The following is a 24,220-nucleotide window of genomic DNA, read 5'->3' on the forward strand; positions in this document are numbered from 1 at the left end:
GAGGATCACTTGAGCCCAGGAGTTTGAGGTTGCTGTGAGCTAGGCTGACGCCACGGCACTCTAGCCCGGGCAAAAGAGTGAGACTCTGTCTCAAAACAAAACAAAACAAAACAAAACAAAACTATAATTACCTCTTTTCTGAGTTAATCTAGGCTTATGGAATCAAATTAAAGCTTCCAGTTTCACGCAGCTAGAAATGGGAGGACCTGGGACTTGAACTCAGATAATCTGTTTCTAGGGTTTGTTTGCTTCAGAGTTTACATAGTGCTTATTACAGAAGAAAGTCTACAAATCTACCAGAAACTTGAGCCCTTGTTCCAATTGTATCACTATCATAACAGACAAAGCACGTAACGTTTTATGGTCTCAGTTGATCCATGAAGGCATTAAGCTACATAAGCTAAGGTGAATTAAAATATTCGATTAAGTTACATTAATACTTTGTCTTAAAATTTGAAAGAAATAAAAGATCCTTGTTTTTAAGAATTTTATAAGTTAGTTATGAAGATAAGATTTAGGTTCAAAGAACTATTAGTAAGCACAAGATTTCTTTCATGCTATCCTCTATCTAGGTAAAATTATCATTTACTCTTTAGTAACTCCATAGTAAAATAGTTTTATCCTAATACACTTTATTTTTTTCATTTGTTTTACATCCATCGCTACTGAATCCACTGAGTGATCTTTGAAGGAAAAAGTCATATCTTTTTACCTCTATGTTCCCATTATTTAGAGTTATATGCTACATATGGCTTCAGTTAATCATTGTTTCAACATATGGTTCTCTATCCACTTAAGAATGTCTTCGTGGCTTAGAGATGTTCCACCACTGGCTTATGGAGTAAGGTTCTCTGATTATGAGGCCTCAGAACCTACCTCATTACTGCTTGTGGGTTCCCATGTGCATGACACTATGTGTTGCTCAATTACACAGATAATAAAGAAAAGAAATTCTGTAGACCACAAAGGGGTAAAGCACAGCTTCCCAAAGTGTGTTTTCTGGTGCAGTAATCCTGCAAACTGCTTTAGGAAAATCCAATCTGTCACCCAAAACTATCTTACATAAATAGGGATACTACAGCTCCTCTTGGAGAATCACGATGCCATTTAGCTTGAAGGCTCTGAGAAGCCATCGAATAAAAAAGATAATGTTTACTTTGTTTAATAAAACGTTTTTCATATATATTTGATTTTGTCATCTACCTTGAAAATGCGAAGTAATACTAATCAAGGAAAAACTTGGGAAGAGCAGAGGGGACGGGGTGAATTATGTCTGAATGAAAATGTCAATGTAATGGAAGAGGCGTGAACAAAGCAAATGATATGATAAAAGCATAGAAGTGAACATGTGAGACTATAACTAAAAACTCTGACTAGAGCTAAATTTCATACATTCAAGAGTGGAGAGTAATTTGGAGAAGTACACTTGAGCCAATAGCGGAGGGCTTTTATGCCAGGGACAGAATTTCAGACCTGGAACTCTCACCAAACTTACTGAGAGTGACGTGACAGACGTGGGACTCTGTGAAAGATCCTTTTATCTTCTTGATGTCTTGATTCACAATGCTGATAAGACTATCCAGATAAAAAATTCATGATACAGATGAAAATTTAGAATTTCAATTATACAGAAGTTAGACTATTTGAAATTTGTAATTTACTTAATGACTTAAAAGCATTGTTACTGACATTCAATAATTTTCAACACTTTTGTTGACAGCATTTATGGAGAAAAAACTCTTTTTCACTTTTGGGATATTTTAATTGCAAGTATAAGCACATGTAGAGTAAATGGCTAAATATAAATATGAAAACTATCTTTAATTAAACCAATTTACATATGTTCCTTTTGATGTTACAAAAATCATTGAAATACTACTTTTAAATTTTTATTTTCTTATATTCAATTTTAAAGACATAACACGATGGATGGAGCACAAATAAATTTAATCATATCTAATATTCATGGGGGAAGCCAGTATATCACACTTAATAGAAAAAAAAATAATATGTTAATATTGCCGTGGTACAGGGTCAGTAAGGCAAGGAGGAATGTCATGATTTATTTCAACATAGTAAAATATCTTTTCATTTTTACTTCTTTCTTATTCAGTTTCTTCCTTAATATAGACAAGATGTATATATAGGATATTTCTTATTCAGTTTCTTCCTTGGTATAGACAAGTATAGGCAAGATGCTCCTCCATAAATTTATTTGAAAGGAATAGATTATGTGTTTTCCTGGTAGATGTTTTTCGATGACATAGGTTCATATTTTAAAAGAAAAAAATTCTAAAGATAATTCAAGATTTAAAGAAACAAAACATCATGTTCTAAGGGGCTTGGCATCTATTAATATTATTACTTGGTGATTTGAGATTTTGAAAATATGTTTAGAATTAATATAGTCACACAGAAACATTGGGTAGCAATACCAATATTGCCCTATATAATGTTGAATTGGTATTTCCAGACTCAAGTTTGTTGTAGGTTTTGACTCTCAGAGCTCTTTGAATCTCTGTTCACAAAATTCTACCTTTTGTTTTGTCCTTGTTGGAAATATATTTCTCCTTTTAAGCTCCCTGCTTAATTAGTACTTCAATGATATTTTAGCTATCAAAGAACGTTTTTATTATCTTTATAATCCATACTTTTATTTATATCCATAAGATATCAACACACAAAAAATGCATGTGTTCTTTATAATGATTATGTAGGTTAGCCCTGTATTTGATAAGTATTTTTTCCTGAAAACTCTTATTTCTTTTTTAGTTTGTGGTTAAAATATCTAGACATAATTATCTGTTAGAATTCATCAGAAAAAAATTTCCTTTAAAGAACATTTCACATTTAAACCAAATATACCAGTTTTTAAACTACGTAGAATAATTTTTGTGTCAAATTATTTTAATTATGCATCTTCCAAATCTGAAGAATTAATTGTCAAGGATTATACTTCACAAAAAGGAAGAATTAAGTCTAGAAAAATCTAATTGGTTTAATGGATTTCAATTTCAGAATTGGAATGTGAAAAGGATATTAAAGATCCTCTAACTCAAGTCTTTAATTATATAGATAAGAAAACATATCCAAAAAATAAATTGACTTTTTCTACTTGGAGGAAAAAAAACCCAAACGTCTTAATTAAAGATGAATTTCTAAGTAATCTGTCATTTATACATTATTTACATTTTATGGGGTACAATGTTATATATTTAACCCGACCTAATTACATAGTTAATAGTCTGATTATGATTAACTATTTAATCATAGTTATTATCAATAACTATAATATCCAGTTACTATCTACAACTATATAGATACATGGTTAATGTCAATATCACTTTCTTTACTTTACTCTTTGTTCCCCCGCACCTGAAATGTCTGACTTTAGAACTTCTATGAACATAATTTAAATCAATGCCGTCTAGAATTTTCTGTGATTATGGAATTGCTCTATATTTATGCTGTTGCATATGATATCTGCTAGACACATGTGGTTATTAGCACTTGAAATATGACCAGTGTGACTGAGGAACAATTCATTTCATTTCATTTTATTTGATTTTAATTAGTTTAAACTTAAATAGTGATAATTTAAATAGCTTAAGTTTAAACTTAAACTTAAATAGCCTTGGCTAGTCGCCACCACATTGAACAATGTGTATTCAAATAAATGAAATGTACACCTCCATGATTCCTTCTGAATTCTTATAGATTAAGAAAAAATATATACATATTAGTGATAGTTTTATTCCTCCAACATTTTAGGTGCTTTTTGAAAGTTTACATCTGTTAGTTTTGGACATCTATAATTTGTTAACACTTGTAAAAATATCTTGTTATATATATGAATTAGTACACTAAAAAGAAACATATGTTTAAAATTATGCAACTATTTCAAACCATACGAGATGTTTAATAAAAAAACATAAGAAATTTTGCATCATAGTATGCTTATTAAAAGCTACAATTCAGAGAGATACCAAGAATTAATTTGAGAATAGTTGAGCAAAAAAGTGAAATATTCTATGATACATTACTCCTGGAGCATCTGTAAACAAAATGGTTATTGATTTTCTTTCCTAGGTATTTGTATTGGATTGACTGCTGTGAGTATCCTCACATTGGCCGTGTTGGCATGGATGGAACCAATCAGAGTATTGTCATAGAAACCAAGATTTCTAGGCCTATGGCGCTAACGATAGATTATGTCAACCACAGACTTTACTGGGCTGATGAAAATCACATTGAATTTAGCAACATGGATGGATCTCATAGACACAAAGGTTGGTCCAGTAGCACAAATGATTCAGTATTTTACCACTACATGAAATATTAATTTTAAAAATATGTATTCTTATTTTTATGCTTTCTCTCATCAAACACATTTTTTAATTTAAGGTTACATTATTATATTCCTTTGTGACAATATTGGTAAATAAATTTGATATTTTTATTCAGAAATTTTATAATTTATGCATAAAATCATTTTCACATTGTCAATATGTCCTTTAATTGTATTTTTCTAAATAGTTTTTCTAGTAAATGGTAATAGTTTTATAAATTAATATGTACATGTATTTTAACTGAATTGGAATACAAAGCTATTTGCTTGTAAACATCAGGCTATTATTTTAATCTGGTAGGATTTGAGTTTTCTTAAAAGCAGAATAAAGTGTTCTCTACAGACAATGAAAATATTATTTGAAAGTTATAAATTAAGCTATATATAATACTTGATTAAAGTTATTGTTATCTAATCAACAGCAACAACACAAAATAACATGAAAAGTAGCTTTCAAAAATAGTGTAACACTCAACACTCAGAAAATAATGTTAATATGAATGAATATAAAATTTTATGGGTACTTTGTTTTTCTATGTTTTTAATTCTTAGTAGATTAAAGAAAACTCTAAGTATAAAACAAATGAGTGAAATAATTAGATATAGAGAAAGGTAACCCTAAAATTATACATGGGGAGAAGGTTTGTTAAAGAAAAAAAACTGAGAATGAGGGAAATAAGAAAAGTGACAGAAAAGGACATAATAAAGAAAAAGTGAGGTATAAATAAACCTGATGTGGATAGAGCAGAAACCACAAATGATTCAACTGAATCGTCAAACATTTTAGATGCAAGTAATTTTTTTTAAATTAGATTTTTCCTTGAATGAAGGAGGGAGATGAATTTTTATTGATCTTTAGTAACCTAATGTCACTTTTGTTATCAGGTGACTTTATTTACAAACATCTCTTAAAATACAGCTTTCAAGTAGAGGTCTCAAATAAAGCCCTATATGTTAGTATGGTTTAACTTGACAGATTGCTTTCTTCTCTGACACTAAGTTTAGGACAAAAAACGCCTGGGGGAGGAGGGAAGGAGTAATAGTAAGGGAGAGAAGATTATTGTTAATCATTAGGTGAGACCCTGAAAACTCATGCCAGCATAGAGTTTTTAGAAGGATGAAGCCAATTAGTTTAAAATGAAAATAAGTAAATAAAACAGAGGTAAATAGCACTGAAGTCTCACCATTTGGTAATTTTACCTATTTCCTTCTCAGTTAACATTTAAACAGAGACATTCTTCTAACTAGAAATGCTGACAGGAAGTTTTTAGAGGTGCTATCTTAAGGGTAAGAATATGGAAGTACAAGAAATGTAGTTAGGTGAGTCATTTACTTAGGTGTTGAAATTCCAGTGATGGAGATAAAAAACTCATCAGGATGCAATTTAAGTGAAGAATTACAGATCATTTGAAGGTATTAATTACAACAAAATTAATGTTGGCAAACCAAAATCACACTTAGCATTTAGAAGCCATATCCCCTCCCAAAGAATCAACAATGAGATATCCTTCCTCATTCTTGCATGATATAATTGAAAGTTTTATTGTGGCAATTTGTATTTTCCCTATGTAACCATGAACCTGTCCACTTTTAGCATCCATATCAAATGATAGGTAGTTGTTAAGGTATTAGTTTGGGATAAAATGTCACCGTCCAGTAAAATTTAATGCAGATTTAAGTTAGGTAGGTTAATATTTAAAAACATATTATAGCATCAAATATTTGTCTATTTATCATTTGAGTCTTTGGTGTTTGAATAACAAAAATTATTTTTAAAGTGCTAGGTCTATTGGAAACTATTGACTCCATCTTCTACTTATTATTTAAAAATTATGTCACATATATGGTGATTAATACTTTGAAAAACTTAATACAAAATTAAATGCATATAAACAAAGTATCTTTCAGTCATGGTACCGGTGATGATTTGGGGTAGGGGGACATATATAGCAGGGAAAAATGGTACTGAATTTATTAAATAGTAAAATATTTAGCTGAAAGATAGTTTAGTATAATGTTATTAAAATTTTTAAATTTGGTTTTGAAAATACCTTGAGGCTCAAGAGGGAAGAAAAGGAAAGTTAGAGAGTTTCAACCTTCAGAAATATTTTCTCCTGAAGGCTTTCTCAGAAATACTAATGAAAAATTCATTAACTGCCTTATCAGGCATCTGCCAATACCCGAATGCAGGCCAATAATTACCTGGTAGTTACTAATGAGGTACTAATTGTAGCCAGCCTGAATTATGCCAATTCCACAGCCAATGAAAGAAAGGGCTATTAATTTACCACGTTTGTAAGGAGGAATTGGATTATTCTACTCCTTGCCTTTGCCCCATAAGACATAGCAAATGCTGCTGTTTTCTAGTTGCATATTTGCAGGTGGAAAACAAGACTTTTTATATCAATAATTTTGTATTAGCTCAATCACTAACCTCTTTGTTTTCTTAACCAGACCAATGTTATTCTCATGTGTTTCATTCATGAAAACTGGAGGCTGAGCTCATCTGAAACATGAGCTTCTGGGACATACCAGTCATGGCAAAGTAATTTGAGAATATGAAAAGTGTATGAGAAATTTTGGAATAATGGCTCTTTCACATGAACCAAATTTTAATAATGGAGAGAAGTTAGCCCTTGAATAGGACTTTCTGATCTAGAAAGGTTTTTTCACCCCAAAACATTCTGATGTAAACCACAGAATAATTCCACCAATGAAGCATTATTTTATATTTGCCTTGCACAAGAACCTCTGAAGTGTCTATATTCTATGACTTAAACAAAAGTTCAGATTATATCCAAGGCATTTATGCCTTGAAGTTTGCTCGAGAAATTCCATCCTTATTTCTCTGCTACCTCCTCTTCCCCAATTCACCCTCTTACCAAATCCAAACATCACATTGAAAAATTAAACCAAAAAATCAAAATACATTAGTCAATTTACTAGTTTAGGAACATTTAAATACAATCTTAATCACATAAACCTTGTTCTAATCTCTCTTTATATATAGATCATTCTACTGGTTTTCACTAAAATAAAATAATATGACACAATGTAATAATAATATAATACAATAAAATATATACTGCTGGATGCCTAAGTCAGATAGTTTATTTTAAATTACATCATTGGTTCATTTTTTTTTTTATTTCTCTGATTTCTTCCCTTTAGCTCTGCCCATTCATTCATTCATTCATTCAACATTTACAGACCCTTCTTTCTGTGTCATGCATTATGCTAGGCCCTGGTGTAATAAAGATGAATAATTCCCTGTCTTCAAAGCACAGTCCAATGGGAAAAACTGATATGCAGGTAAACACATAAATTAGATTGGGGTTAGAGGCATATGGAAATGCTGCAAAAGTGTGGGCAGGAAAAGCCTTTGCTGAGGTGAGGAGATCTTTGAGCAGTCTGAAAGATGGAGCAAAACCTCTCCATATAAGGAAAACATAGGGAGGATTCTTCACACAGAGGGAACAGCATGTGCCAAAATGTAATAGAATCTTGAAACAGCATGGGGTTTACACAATTTGGCTTTGACTGGAAGTCATATAAGAGGGAGATAATGGCACAAGATGAACAAGGGCAAATTGGGGCCAGATTGTAACAAGGCTTGTATGCTAAGTAATTTGGAATTTATCCTCTAGGTTATAGGAAGCCATTGATGGCGTTTAGTTGATAGACTACTATTATTAAATTTGACAACATCATGGAAAACGAAAGACCCTAGAAGGGCAACCAATTTAGAAGCTGCTAAAATATTTTAAGAGAAAATGCATGAGGTGATTATAGCTACGAGAATGGGGATACAATGTGAGATTCAATGGTTACTTAGCAGACAAAACAGGAGAGATCTGTAAAAACTTAAAATACCAGAAATATTGGTAGTTGAGTTATAACTATCAAGTGAATGATTTATATTATTATCCAGTTAGCTAGGGGAAAATAACTTCCACTTTGATGATGTATTTGTTACATATCCATTTGCACATTTTTTTAAGAATTGAAAGTACTAAACTAGGCTAGACATTCAATAAAAATTTCTAAATTACAAAGCTCCATTTTGATAACAGATGCATTGATTTTAACATGTTCAGGAAAAGAGGATGTGGTTAAGCATCCTCTATTGAGTTTTTCCCTAAAAAGTATTTAAAACACCTGACACTTTAACTAGACTAAAGATTGCAAATGAGTAACACTCTTTTCATCTACTTCTCTTTAAACATGTAAATAGGTCCAAAGAGAGACTTGGCAATTGGAGGATGGTCTCCAGATAGAAATGTTCAGTCTTTAAATATATTGTTATACAAAAACAGGATGATTCCAAATATGTGAATAGTAATATTCTTCTTGGAGGTCCGTATATTTGGGACTAATCCCTACCATCCTGAAACCACAACCATTTTCAGAGAATTTGGGGCTTTGATTTTGGATAAGAAGTAATAAACCATTGCTGGAGTACAGATCTTTAAATGAAAGGATCACCTTGAGCTGGAGAAAGTAAACCTTTAGGATCTCAAAAGAAGCCTGGGGAACCTAAGGATCACGGATGGGTTGGAGTGGGATCCACTGCTAACTTGCTTATTCACCCAGAACAGTATGGTTAATTTCCCTGGCCCTCAGTTGCCTCATCTGTAGAAAGAGGACGCTGGAAAAAATGACATGAAAGGGAATTTTAGAACTAAAATTTTAAGCCTCCAGTTAAGTAGATAAAACAACATTGTTGCAATCTTTGCCATATCCCTAGGTTTTAATCTCAGTCTTCTTCAATTTAAACATGAGAGAGGTTCGAAATCTATAATAATGAAACGTTTCCTCATTTAGCCTTGATGAAACAAACTGTTAAATTGCAGATGCAATCCCCAGTTTTCCCTGAGTATTATCGTAAAAGTTACTGCCATCTTTTAAAGTTGGACATTTGTGAACTGATCAAATAAATCAATGAGGGAAGAGAAAACCTATATTCTTCAGTCTTACATTGTATTAGATGTATAACACATATAACTTTTTTCTTTCAATGGAAATTTTCTTGGCCTACTACTGAGGTTCCAAGAACTGTAGCCATCCATCCTCTTATAAACATATATTTTTATTAGAAGGCTACTGTATGCAAGGGACTGTGCTTGATCCAATGCATGCCCTTTTAGTCATTCCATCCACCAACGCTATGCAATTAAGTACTATTAAAGCTATTTTTCAGCAAAGAAATAGGTTCAAAGGGATTATTAAGTAATTTTTCTAAAGCTAATAGGAGAATCAGAATTCGAAACCAGATGTACCTGGTTCCATAATCTGCTTATTTTCCACTTTTTACACAGCCCCCTTGTTTTTGAGCAGATAATTGAAGATCGATACCTGTTTGTTACAGCTTCAAATAGCAATAGTTATATAGCACTTGTGTTTAGGTTGCACACCTATACAAATAAAGGTGCACCCATACCTGAAATCCTTCAGATTGATTTAAATAATGGACATAGATAAATTGCATAAAATATAAGGAAAAAAAAACCCTAAAAGTAAGCCACCAGAACATAATTACCATAAAGTGAAGCATATATCTCATCAGATTCAAATATTTCTGTTTCTTTGGGGGAGTGAAAAGAACAATAATCTCACTTAAAAATGTACACCCTGTGTCTTAGTCTGTTTGGGCTGCTATAACGAAATGTCATAGTCTGGTTAATTTGTAAACAGAAATTTATTACTGAGTTTCAGGCTGGAAAGTCCAAGATCAAGATGTCAGCAGATTCAGTGTCTGGTGGTCTGATAAGGGCTCATTCTCTACTTCATAGATTGTTGCTGGTTCTCACATGGCAGAAAGAGGAAGGCAGATCCTTTGAGCCTCTTTTATAAGGGTGCTAATCCCGTTCATGAGGTTGGAGCTCTCATGATTAGTCACTTCCCAAAGGCTCCAACTCTTAGTACTATAACATTGAGTATTAGGTTCTAAGATCTGAATTTGGGTTGAGGGGGTGAGCACCAGCATTCAGACCATAGCATTTTGCCCCAGGGCCTCCAAAATTTATGTTCTTCTCACATGCAAATATTTATTTTATCCCAATAGTCCCCAAAATATTAACTTATTCTAGCACCAAGTCTAAAGTCCAGGGTCTCATCTAAACATTATCAAAATTAGATATGAATGAAACTCAAGATATTCTTCATTCCTGAGGCAGGCTGCTCTCTAACTATGAATTTATGAAATCAAATATGTTAGTACCTCCAAAATATAGTGGTGTAATAGGCATAGAATTACCATTTCCATTCCCCACCAGGAGAGACAGGAAAAGAGAAAGAGGTAATAGGTCCTGACCAAATCTAAAACTCAACAGGGAAAACATTAAATCTTGAGGCTCCAGAATAATCTTCTTTAACTCTAAGTCCTGTTTTCTAGACACAATGGGGCAGAGGTTGGACCCCAACATTTCCTAGGGGCCCCACCCCCATGATATTTTTGTGTATAGACCATTTTGTAGCTCTGAGAGGTTGGAGTCTTGTGCCTGTGACTCTACCAGTTTGGGGGCTTGGGGGTGACTCCATCCCCACAGCTCTGCTGGGCAATGCTCTAGTGGGGACTCTCTGAGGTGACTCCAATCCCATGGCTTCACCATGCATTGCCCTAATGGGAACTCTCTGCTATGGTCCCACCTATCACAATTCTCTGCCTAGATCTCAAGGCTCTTTGTTGCATTTTTTGAAATTTAGGTGGAGGCAGCCACATTCTTTCAGTTTGTGTACTCTACACCCTGGTGGAATTGGATTATGAGAACTCTACCAAGATTCACTATATATGCCTTCCAGAGGGGCAGCATGAGCCACATCTGGGCCTGCTTGAGCCACAACTAGGTTGGTTAAAGAGTGCTGCACTCAATGTAGGGAGAAGAACCTTGAAATTGTTCTGCTTCCAAGGCCCTGGCATTCTGGGCTTGTGATGGATAGGACAGATTTGAATATCTCCAAAATGCCTTCAAAGTCATTCTTCCATTGTCTCTATGAGTAGCACCAGGCTTCCACTGTCTGTATTATCTTTTTATTAAATGCTTGGCCACACCCTTGGTGTTCTCGTTCCAAAATGCTTTTTTTCATTCTTTACAAGATGGCCACCCTGAAAATTTCCCAAAGTTTTATTTCTACTTTCCTTTTGATCATAAATTCCATCTTTAATTCCTTTCTCTCTTCTCAAGTTTTACCAAAGCAGTCAAGTGAAGCCAAGTAGATCCTTTAACATTTTGCTTAGAGATTCCTTCTGTCAAATATCCTGTTCCATCACTAAGTTCTGCCTTCCACAAAACACTGAGTCACGAATATGTTTCAATCTGTTTTTTTTGCCACTTTATCACAAGGATTGCCTTTCCTCCAGTTTCCAGCAACATGTCCATCATTTCCATTTGAGACTTCAACAGGATGGCCTTTATTGTTCATATTTTTACCAACATTCTGGTCACAACAGTTTATGAAGTCTCTAAGAAGATTAAGGCTTTGTTTACAGCTTTCCTCTTCTTCTGAGTGCTCACCAGATTTGCCCTTTGGCTCTTTTCATGGCAATATACCTCAAAACTCTTCCAGCTTTTACCCATCATCCACTTCCAAAGCCACCTTCACATTTTTAGTCATTTGTTATAGCAACCTCCACACTTTTAAGTATCAATTTCTATCTTAGTTTGTTCAGGTTGCTATAACAAAATACCTTAGAATGAGTAATTTAAAAACAGCAGAAATTTATTACTCACAGTTCTGTAGACTGGAAAATCCAAGATTCAGGCACTGGCAGATTTGCTGTCTGGTGAGGGCTCTGTCTGCTTCACAGATGCCTTCTTGCTGTGTCCTCACATGGCGGAAGGTTGAAGGCAGTTCTCTGGAGACTCTTTTATAAGGCCACTAATTCCATTCATGAGGCTAGAACCCTCATGAAAATCACTTCCCCAAATTCCCACCTTTTAATACTATTACATAAGATATTACGTTCCAACATATGAATTTGTGGGGGACACCAACATTCAGACCCTGTTTTAGTGGAATAGTTTAATGCCAGAGTTTGCTATTTTAAAACTAGCTACATCCCATGCATATAGGAAAACTTTTAAAACTTATTTGAAAATTCATGTCACAGATTTTCTGAAATTTGAGAACTTCTCTCATTGATTTTATGCATTCCAAAAAGCACAGCCTTTTCTGAGTGGATTATTTATAAAACACAAGTTACAAATATCTCCTAAAAAAATTTAGCAATAACTTCACATATCTAACTTAAGTTAGAGATTTCTGTTTTCCATTTGATGAAAAGAAAATTAAATTTTATAAAATTCTTTCTTTCTGACTACTTATGTCAAATTAAACAAATTCAGATTTAGTTTTTCCCTTTTTCTGTTAGTTGTGTCATTGAACTTGAGATATCTTAGGCAGATATGTAGTATTTTGACAAATAAGAGGCTAACAATATTGTGTAAATAGTTATAGCAAAAGGACAAACTAAGAAAAATGTATATTTGACCTCAATTTTTAAGTTTTTTTATTCTAATAAATTGTCTTTTCAGAATACTCTTCCGAGTATCACAAAATGATTTAACCTTGTGTTAAATCAGTCGGTCATGTGCATATTTTACCCAGCATACCGGAAAGATTGTTCTCTAACTGCTAATTTCTCTGAAGAGTAATAGTTGGTTATGAGTCTGAACTATAGTTTATCACTGAACTTTCTTTTATTATGTGGACAAATTGTTTAAAATTTTATGCAATTATGGTGACTACAGCTCTTCATTTAAAGGATAAATATTTCTAGACCTTAGACCTGAAGAACCTCATATTAAAGTGTCAATATTATACTCTAACTCTATTGTTTGCTTATTGCTATGGGAATCCAGTTGGTGTTGTGAGGGGCAGGTCTGTATTGGATTTGAAAATCCAAATCATAACCCATGCAGTTAGTCTAATTAATGCTGGGAAAGGAATACAGATCTTAGCATTCCACCAGTGAAATAGCACAAAATATATTTAAAAAGTTTACTCTGAAGGGAAAAAATAAGAACACTGAAAAAGACAAAGGCAATAGTTTGTGTTCATATATCCTGAAATTCAATAGCTGTTGCATTTGTGTTTTTAGAAAATGTAGCTATCCACTGAAGCCCATCAAAAAGAAGGAGAAAAATCTAGTGAACACCTCTCACCTCCCCCCACCTCCACTATTTTACAATATTCTAGAATGTTTCTTTCTTGGTAAGATATTGTACTTTAGTGCTTTTTAAAAAAATCCCTATCATTCACAGCCCATTACAAATAGTAGACTTCACAGGCTATTTTATGCCAAGAGTGTCGATGTGCTGTTGTTTACAATACAATAAAAGTTAATGGAAAGAAGCAAAATATAATTCAGTTACTATAGAGATGTTTCTGAACCAGTAAAATAAATTGAAATTAACTGCCACTTCTAAAAAGTCTTAGGATTTCAGTGTCAATCTTGCATTTCAATTTTGTCCCTTAAATAGGGCATGTTACATTACATTGGATGTATGTTTAAATAGATTTTTTTTTTTTTTTTTGCAAATGTCATGTGTTCCACATACTTTTTAAAACAGGGACATTTTAAGTATTACTCTAGTTTGAGTTTTCAGTCATTTTCAGCAGCCTCATCCATTCCAAATATGAGGTAGTGGAGTATGCACAAAGGATCAGCAGATTAGAAATCAGTAGATTCACCTCATGTCTAGTAACTCCCTAATTTAGACACATTTGTTTGCTATACAGTTGTTCAATGTTCTTGTCCATAGAATAGAGCTTCTTTTTTCAGTGATTTTCTAACAATTTTTCTAACAGGAATTTGGCTGAGGTTGGAACTAAGGCAGAGGGGGACTGTACTATCAATTCCCTCACTTACTTCTACTTTTTGGTAGAACTACCTAGAACACATTTGAAAATGCTTGTAATATGTTACATTCTTCTTTATTTTTATTCCAGAAACAAATTTATAGTTGCAAGAATGAGAAACAATCAGATAATATATTCATGTAAATGACTCTACTTGATATCTATCCCAAAGGCAAAGTGCTTTTTAAAGGCTTCAGTTTTCATTAGGACTCTCTAACAAACACATTCCTTGTGCTTATGTGTGTATGATATCATAACTATTATATTTAGTCGACAGTCGGGCTCAGACTGTCACATTTCCAAGTACCTGTGAAGGCTTGTAACACTAGCAGAAAGGCCTAGAAAGTTTCGAAGCAACAGGAATATATTTTTACCAAATGCATGAAGCAATGTTGCTTTGTTTACTTCAGAGATTAGAGAGCAATGTCATCATACAAAGACATTTTTAAGCAAAGACCAGCTTTCAGAATGAATGTACTATAATTTTCACAGTCTACTTCACAAAACTTCACATTCATTAACAGGAATATTCTTTTTAGATGTTAAATATAGAAATGACCATACATGACTTTCTATTATGAATAATTTAAAATTAGATGAGAGAGAGGAAGGGATTGAAATGTATTAAATCTAATAGTTCTAATCTATATAGAGAGTAAATGTTATTTGAGCAGAGAATGTAGACAAAAAAAGAGAAGAAATACTAGAAAAGGATGGACCATGGCTGTCTTTAGCTTCTTAATAATGACTTAAATCTAAAGAAGATCTCTAAATACAGCAATAATTTCTCTACTTTGCCATCATGTATTACACTCACTTCAAAGAGTTATACTTTTGAGTGTCTAGGTATAAACCACTACACTAAGATGGGGCACATAACTTTAGTTCAAACATTGGATCATTATCAGTACTCAAAAGGCAGCCTGGTATAATAGACTCCCGAGTAGTGTGAGCTCAGATCTGGTGGGCACCATGACATGTGGTAAATGGAGGAACTTTATTTTTTGTACATGGAAGATCTCACTGAAGGACCACGATATTTTGTATTGGAAAAATACGTTTTCAATATTCTTTCATAATATTTGCAAATGTTGCCTATGCCTTTTGTTCCTGTCATTTCTTAATACTTTAATTGTTTTGAACAATGATTTTGGATCCTTTTGCCTTAAATCTTATTTATAATACTGTTTGCTACCATTAAGCAGGATTGCATTAGAAAAGAGTAGGCAGGCAAAATATTCATGAAGGTAAACATTAAATGGAACACTTTGTAGCTTCTTGTTGTAGGTTCTGAAGAAATAATTATTTTTTTAAAAAATATTTGCAAATAGTAACAGTGAAAGGGACACAATTATTGACAAAGAACAAATGTCCTTGGTCCTAAGGTTATATAAAGTACAGTCTTTTTTGATGGGGTGTTTATATAGCTCTGACGCAGCAGCCATTCTCTGAAGATTAGAGTACCCTGGCCATTCCCCGCCCCCTTTCTTGGTGACTCTTTATAAATGAGAAATCGTTATCCAACCACCCACTGACCACTGTCATGAACCTTTCACTTTCTGTGTCATGGTAAACCACTTTCTACCATCATGTGAATTTTATTATCTGTTTACCAGCCTACGCATTTTTGTAGATTTTGTTTAATGTTACCTCATTTTTCAGTACTAATTGTTTTTCTTTCTCATCTCTTTTTTTCTGCTTTTCATACTTTGCTACTTTAATTCATGCCCTAGTTTCCCTAAATATCTTGTTGTACTTTTATCCTTCTAGAAGGATATCGGGGAACACTATTAGTGAGCATCCTGATCCTCTCTTCTGAAGACAGAGGATGTTTTAGTCATGTTAAACAGTTTGTACCATATTACCTAGGGGATGCATATCCCTGATGGTTTTTGATCAGTAAGGAGCTGTGTTAGATGAAAAAACATGAAAAATATTAATTGGAGGTAGTTCTAGTTATCCTACCTTTGCCTCTTTGCCCTGTTCCACATGCTACACAGCTCCTGACTTTTACTAACTGTATCACCCAAGCACGCAGGAATTGCCTCCTGATGTCAAGTTGGATTTACTCCATGGATACATTGGGAGGACACTAGATGGTGGATGGAGGAAGAAGTCAGAATATTTATTCATCTCTTTCCCTCATGCCCAACCACAGTCATTAGCAGTGGCTGAGTTCATCCACCAATGGCCACTGCTCTCCTTGGGTGGCTGTTTTACTAAGCTACATTTTTCACCAGCTTCTGGTAACAGACCTAGGAAAAAGCAACTCTTCATTGGTCCCTTAGCTATATCCACACCTCTGTAAATAATTCCTTTATTAAATTCTCTTCAATTATCATTTAAAGAAATATTTCTGTTTACTACAGCAAACTTGACTGATATCAAAGAGATTGGAAGGGATTAAAATAAGTAGAAATGTTAGAATAATTTTGCAATATTTCAGATGTGAGAGGATGTGAGCCTTTACTTGGGATAATGGGACAGAGTAAAATTTAAAAAGTGGGAGAATCTTAAAATATATTAAAAAGTAAAAGATAATAGGTTTTAATGTTTGATTTCTTATACTTGTTAACATTAAAATTTTAGGAGCTCAACCTTCCAAACATAGTCATTCATAGACTGAGGTCCAGGTTGACCTTAATGGATCACTGATTGTTTAGATATTTTCTTTTAATCAATACATAAATTCTTTATAACTCAAATAAATCACTTCTAAATTCAAGGTACTCTGCAATCTTGATTTCTTCATAAAAATGATTATATAATATGATGGTTGCATTCTATAGCTTTTCAGTTTTTACTTTTGATAATATTGCTAAAGCCTTCATATTTATTTTTAAATGATAAATTACTGGGATTTGGGGACATAAAGTAATATTTTAAAATAGGATTTATCTCCTTAAAGCAAATCTTGGAGGGGATATACGGGAAAAATACAGTATTACTAGAAAAATGTCTATCTTAGTACTAACCCAATGTACAAAGCCATGTCAAATCTTCCAGTATTTCAATGTCATATCCTCCCATAGAACCAACTATGGGATTTTTCACTCAGCAAAAGATGAGAACTGTGTTAACTGGTACATTTTGTTCCTAAGTATTTAAAGAAGATTAGTCAGAAATATAAAATTAGATTGATATTATCCAGGAATCTATTTGTTTAACATGCTAAATGCTATCCAAAAAATGAATAATCAAGAGTATTTTAATAGACTATGTCTAGCTGTGAGGCAACAACAGGTAAGTCAAAAACATGTTCTGGATGGCAACCTTTTCCATTTGTCATAAGCACAAATGGAAAGCAGGATCGCATCCAGCTTTACTCAGAGGGAAAAACTCCACAAGGCAGTATTTCTTTGATTTATTTTTTTTGCCAAATATGAACTCCTTTCTTCTGAAAGATATAGTCTATGAAAAAGAAATTAGGAACCTAGAGCTTGAGTGGAATGCTGGAAAAAGTACAATAAATAATGCTGTTATACAGAATAGAGACCTAAATACAGTAAGCAGCTTTGAAATAGGCTTTAAATATGTAATAATTACCTGCTAAACTACGGCCCACACAGCAGTTCTGTTTTTTCCATCTTTTGTGTGTCTACTGAATACCCATAAATGAAAGATTTCTTAAATTTACTTTTCACATTTCTTATTTAATTAAACAAATGCAGTTTTATAAGGGACAACTGGTCACATAATTTTTCTCTTAAAAAGGACAGACATCATCATTTTGAGGAAACGTTGACTACTTTTTCCCTAAAGTTAATTAACCACTTCTCAATAAGAGTTTGTTTCTTACATGCTACCCTTGTACCCTCACATTCCGTGTTTAAATTTTGTAAGCTCCACTTACTGCCTGTCTTAGTGTATTTTCTGCTGCTATAACAGAATACCACAGACTGGATAATTTATAATGAAAATTTATTTGTCTCATGGTTCTGGAGCTGGGAAACACAAGAGTGTGGTTTGGTCATCTGACAAGTTTCTTACCATGGCTGAAGGACATCATATGACCAGAGAGCATGCTCAAGACAGGGCAAGAGCACATAAAAGACAGAGACAAAGGGGCCACTATTGCAGCCACTCCTGCAATAGCTAACCCATCCCCATTATAATGGCATTAACTTATTATAAGGTCCAGGCCCTCATGAACTAATCACCTCCTAAAGGTCCTGCTCTAATACTGTTACAGTGGTAATTAGGTTTCCAACACATGACCTTTTGGGGGACACATTCAACTCACAGCACTGCCAAATTACATTACAATAAATCTTTCTTGTTGTAATACACATAAACATGTATGCATATATACATACATATGTATAACAAAAGTAGACAACCACAAATAAACAACTTTTGTCATCATTCAGAATAAGGAAAGTTTCTTGTACCAAAATATATTCTCCTTTGGGTCAGCACATCTTCTTATTCAATCTCAAGGGTTGAACTCTTCATATACTGATGGAAAAATAAACACAGCATTCACTTATTTATACTTATTTAACAGTTGATATATGGCAATTTTTTCACAGAAGCTTGAGCAGATAATCAATTAACTCTTGTTAAAGAGATTTAGATCTAAAGAGGAAATGAAGCATACTACTAAGTTAGGAGCTAAATCCCCAAAAAGGTGATATGTGAAGATTTTTCATCTGTTTTAATTTTTTTTCATTTTGCTTGATTTCCATTAATATTTCCATTAATATTGCTTGTGATATTAAGAAGATAGTCACCATCTCTTAGAAGACTAGCTTCATATAGTCAGTATAGAGTTAAATGTATGGGACTAAGTTTTCCCTTGTTAATACAAGTTGGTGTTTTTACTTTTTTTCCCTACAGCGAATACTTTGGTAGTTGTGTTTGATGTTGTTTGGGAAGTGAGCACATTTGCCAAATGAGCGAGCCTAGAGTGGGATTATAGAGCTACTAGTGACTGTCCTGGTCTTTACTGCCATTGTCAAACAACGAATTGAATCAAACAGATGGTCACTTTAGGCAAATAGACTAATTTTCTTTACTTTGTCCTGCCTTTTCTACATGTTCTGTACATTCAGCTATGTACCATCTTTATTCTGAAATAATAGTTCACCTTTCTGATCCTCATAAATGTTTAGTATTTATCTGAAAACAGAAGTTTCTGTGATCACTACTTAATACTTGTCTAGTACCTAACTTGTCCCATGTCTGAAAATCATATATTATGCAATTGCAATCGAGTAATTAAACAATCTGACTTTCATATGGAATTTATGAAATTAGCACCATTGCTTTACATACTCTACAAAACTGGCTTTCTTAAAAGCAGTGCTAGGATGCTAAAGTGACTAAGAACTCAGCAGCCAGAGGAGCTAAGATTTAAATACCAGTACTTTCATTTACTACCTTTTCCATCCCTCTTTTACTTAAGTTTTCCAGATCTTAGTTTCCTCATCTGTAAAGTAAAGTCTTCTGCTGCACATCAGAGTTGTTGATGGTATTAAATGAAACAAGGTGAATAAAAAAGCAAAATTTCCTCTCCTACCCATTGAGAACCACGAGCCTAGTTCTAGAGGACCCCAGTGCTTAATAAATATCAGCTATAGTTACTGCTGAATAGTTAAAAAAAAAAAAAAAAGATTGCTACTTTTGAAACGCTAATTGGTAAATTCTTACAATAAATACGTTTTTTCACAAAAGTTATTTGACTCTCTCTGTGGACTGAGATTTTTGGAAGTGATGATTAATTTCTTTAAGCCCAGAGTTAATGATATAATTCCTTCCTTTGCATCTAGAGAGATCCAAATTAAATGTTTCTGAGTCTTTCAATATTTTATTTAAATTTTTATTTTATCTGAAAATTTCCAAACCTATTTCTAAGGTGAAAGACTCATAATGATCATCCATCAGCAAGATTTAACCAATTGTTAACATTTTGCTACATTTATTTTGTTTCTTTAGAATGAATTTATACAGCCAACAGTAGAGGATGGGAATAGTTTGTATAAATAGCTCAGACCTGATAGTCTACTATCGTAGACTATTCTTTTCACTCTCCTTTCCAATACCACTTATTTTAGTTATGGTCTCCACGTCTACGAGAGTACACAGATAATTAAGTTGTGTGCAAATCTGGATTTTTGCATCAAAATTGAAAACATCTAAAGCATGCACATCTGATTTTTTTTTACATCCTTCACATGCATAATATCTGTTCTGAGATGAATTTCTGGCTAGATGATATTGATAGTCAATGATTTAACATATCACCTATTTTGAGGATTCTCATTTTAATTCTTGTATTTCTGTTTCTGAGTCATAGTGAATTCTCTGATCACATTTGGCCTATCTGAATAAAAATGACAAATCAATAGATTTAAAATGTCTTCTTTTAGTTGACAATTTACCCAGCATTTTAAAAATAAGGCTATAAACTTTTCTAGAAAGAGTAAATTTTATTTGAAATTCTAATAGTTTTTCAGTTACTGCTGCATGACGAATATGCCAGACTTTAATTCTCAGTCATTAAAATCTAATTAATGAAAAAGTACCTATTACTGGAATCACAGTACATTTTGTTCATTACCGGACTTTTTCTCAGAACTTCTAAAAGTATATCTGAAAATTAATACAGAGAAATATATAAATGTTTGTACAGGTTAGGAAGTTTTCATTTTCTCAATTGATTATTTAACAAGTTCGAGAAACTAGAAGCACAAAGAAAACTCTCACTATTTAAAATTATTTAACCCCCAAGCACCAGATTTCTTATATCTTATTTGCCTGATAGGACCCTAGAATCTCTTGAAAGAATAATTCGCATTTGTGATGTGCAATCTACTGTTTACATTTAACCAGAAATTATAATTATAAAACAATTTAAATCTGCATCTGAACAGTTTTATGACTGTTAAGTCTGCTATCCACCATACTTATTTCCTCTACCCCATCCCAGTTCATCTTTTCAGTAAAAGTGCTCATAAAATCTCAATGACTAAAATGGTTTATAGTAGTTTTATAGTCACTTTATTTCCAGGTAGTAGACATATTTCATCCTGGATATATAATTTAGTCATTTTAAATGTGGGGAAAAGCAGGACAATGACCTTTAGATTTAGGTCTTAAGAACAACCTGATGGATATTTGTGTGTATGTATATATATACACATCAATTGTTAATTTTAAAATGTTGGATGTTATTTGTTTCTGGTGAAGCAGCCTTTAATGGTGAGCAGTATCGCATTCACTTTTTTTTTTCCCCAGTGGTTAAACCAAGCTCAATCTGAGCAAAGCGAGCTCCTGTACCCAATCCTGCATTCTCTTAACTGGTAATAAAGAACGTTGCTGGCCTGACAAGTTGTCACAGCAATTATTCACACGAAGTTCTGTAGCAGTTGTATCTGTCAGCCCATGTAGTATTGAATATTTTAACTGGCAGTCTTCCAAGACTGAACATTAATCTTACCATCTCCTATTACAGTCCCTAATCAAGATATTCCAGGGGTGATTGCACTAACATTGTTTGAAGACTACATCTACTGGACTGATGGGAAAACCAAGTCACTCAGCCGTGCCCATAAAACATCGGGAGCAGACAGACTCTCACTGATTAACTCATGGCATGCCATCACAGATATCCAGGTGTATCATTCTTATAGACAACCTGATGGTAATTATTCTTTCCATGATTTCCATAAATGCATCAACATCTTTCAGTAACATTCCATTTTTGATTCTTTCAAGGTTAAGTGTAATGTTATTTTTGAGAAAGATTACCAGATTTCATTATTTAGCATCATTTTATAGAAGAATCCACTTGATACCAAGTACTGCTATTAAGAGATATGATTAGATGCTTAGTAATAGCACAAAGAACTATTGATTTGTTCAAATCATATTAAGCTGAAATGACAATAATAAATGTAGTCAGGGAAGTGAAGACTACATTCTTGAAATAATTTGTTTACAAAATAGTTACAGGATTCTTAGTTTCTGGAATGCTGGGTAGAAGGATTTACGTTTAGCCCTAGGGTTCTAAAAATGACAAACATATCAAGTTTGCTTAAACATATGTCTAATAGGAATTCTACCAGGCCTTATGAAATAAAGTTTTGATCATCTTGCTAAAAACCCTATCTGGCCTATAAAGGAAAGTCACTGTACTAGTAGTTGTAGATCATTGTTTCATTGTTTTATTTTACATTTATATTTCTGAACATATGTATGTCTTCATCCAAAACGCTTCTAGTCTCTATTTTTCTGATGGACAATTTTTCCTACTAAAATGCTTATTTTTATAGAAGTGCACTCCTTAACATTATTTAATGGTAAAATCAATGTCATTGGACAACGAGTACCATTTGTGACAAAATAAAATTATATTTATAATCTTGAGTTCTTGATTACAAAGATTTATCCAAATACAAGTTATGAAGCTTTGACGTCCTATCTCTGATCCCATGTTATATTATTTGTCATGATTATCTTGTTTTGTTATTGTTTCTTCTTTCTTGTCTGTAGTCTCGAAACATCTCTGCATGATAAATAATGGTGGTTGCAGTCATTTGTGCCTTTTAGCCCCTGGAAAGACCCACACCTGTGCATGTCCCACCAACTTCTATCTTGCAGCTGATAACAGGACTTGCTTATCCAACTGCACAGCCAGTCAGGTGAGTGGAGTTCTGGAAATCATCGCATGGGATGTATCAGTAAGTTGTTATAAAAATTTTTCTTGAATTTGTTTGTGTTTGTTTGGCATGACATTGATTGATGTCATGTATTGTAGAGATGGACACAGAGTGAAGGAAAACCAATTTAAGCATATCGTTAAAATGAGACCTTAGGCATTAGGAAGTACAAACAGAGGCTAAAAAGGAAATAAAAACGAAAACCATTCTTACGCAGATCCACACAGAATAATGGTTCAAATCCTAAGTGGGCACAGCAGCAGCACCAGAGTAGATTTTGTTTGTATCGAGAAGGCCAGATGATTGAGGCATAGGGTAGACAGAGGTAGGTGGAGTTTAAACAGGGCAAGAAATCTCCCTAGCTAATTTGCTCTGTGTCACTGCCTCTACACTGTCTCATTTTTCAGAGCCAGTGATATGGAAAAGATAAATTGGATAGAGAGTAATTCTCTAGATATTATTTTATTAAAACATTATATGATCTAAATAATCTCCTTCTGAAACCTCTCTTTCTTCAAAATTTAATTATTTTCAGATAAAGATATCCCAGAAGTTAAATTTTCTACTTGATGGTAATTGCATGCACTTAATTTTGTTCCTTTCAAGTTCTGGACAACAGTCTATATGAAATTATGAAACCGGACTTTGTTACATTTGAGTCACTATCTCGTTTGATTTAAGATAAAATTGTCAAAGAAACTATGTTTTATTTTTTAAAATGACTACATTTATTTTTAGAATTCCAAGTTTTGAATTTGCTGGTTTTCTACAAACTAGCAGTGACTTCATGGCAAGGAACTGAATTTCACTTAGAGTGTGTTTATCTTCAAAATGGAGAAGCTAATATTAGTTCAGCCTGCCTCTCAGATTAGACCTATGAGTATCATACATGAAAGAATTGTATGAATGAAAGAGATCAGACCTTCTCCAGGGAGTCAGTATGTGAAGTGGTTAGGAGCATAGACTCTGAAGCCAGACTCCCTGTGATCAGAACCCTGACTCTGCTTTAAACTGGCTGGGTTATCTTGGGTTTATTACTCAACTTCTTGGTGCCTCAGTTTTCTCCTCTTTTAAATGAGATGATAATATTCCCAGGCCATTGTTTCTGGTACGTAGTAGATGCTGTTATTATTACCCTTGTCCTCTAGTGCAACTGGAATATACTTAAAAGAATATGTGTTCAATTCGTGTGAGCTGCCATCAAGAGGTTCTGATGTCTAGTTGAAAGCAAAGCCATAGATTCCACTTTCTTTACAAAGTGTGTTGTTCTAATTATAATTCCCTGAGTATTTGTGTAAAAAAAAAAAAAACTTCTTGGTGCCTCAGTTTTCTCCTCTTTTAAATGAGA

At 33.4% G+C, this 24,220-nt stretch overlaps 1 protein-coding gene across 1 annotated transcript in view; it reads left to right on the forward strand.

The window, feature by feature from the left end:
- The window catches only part of LRP1B (low density lipoprotein receptor-related protein 1B), a 542,706-nt gene that overhangs the window by 167,226 nt on the left and 351,260 nt on the right, over nucleotides 1–24,220 (forward strand). The window contains exons 17-19 of the mRNA XM_012650500.1: nucleotides 4,090–4,289; nucleotides 21,666–21,854; nucleotides 22,706–22,854. Coding sequence (XP_012505954.1) covers nucleotides 4,090–4,289; nucleotides 21,666–21,854; nucleotides 22,706–22,854 — 538 coding nt within the window. The remainder of the gene's footprint in view (nucleotides 1–4,089; nucleotides 4,290–21,665; nucleotides 21,855–22,705; nucleotides 22,855–24,220) is intronic.

Source organism: Propithecus coquereli, unplaced genomic scaffold (assembly GCF_000956105.1).
Source record: "Propithecus coquereli isolate 6110/MARCELLA unplaced genomic scaffold, Pcoq_1.0 Scaffold33, whole genome shotgun sequence".
NCBI classification, from domain to species: Eukaryota; Metazoa; Chordata; class Mammalia; order Primates; family Indriidae; genus Propithecus; species Propithecus coquereli.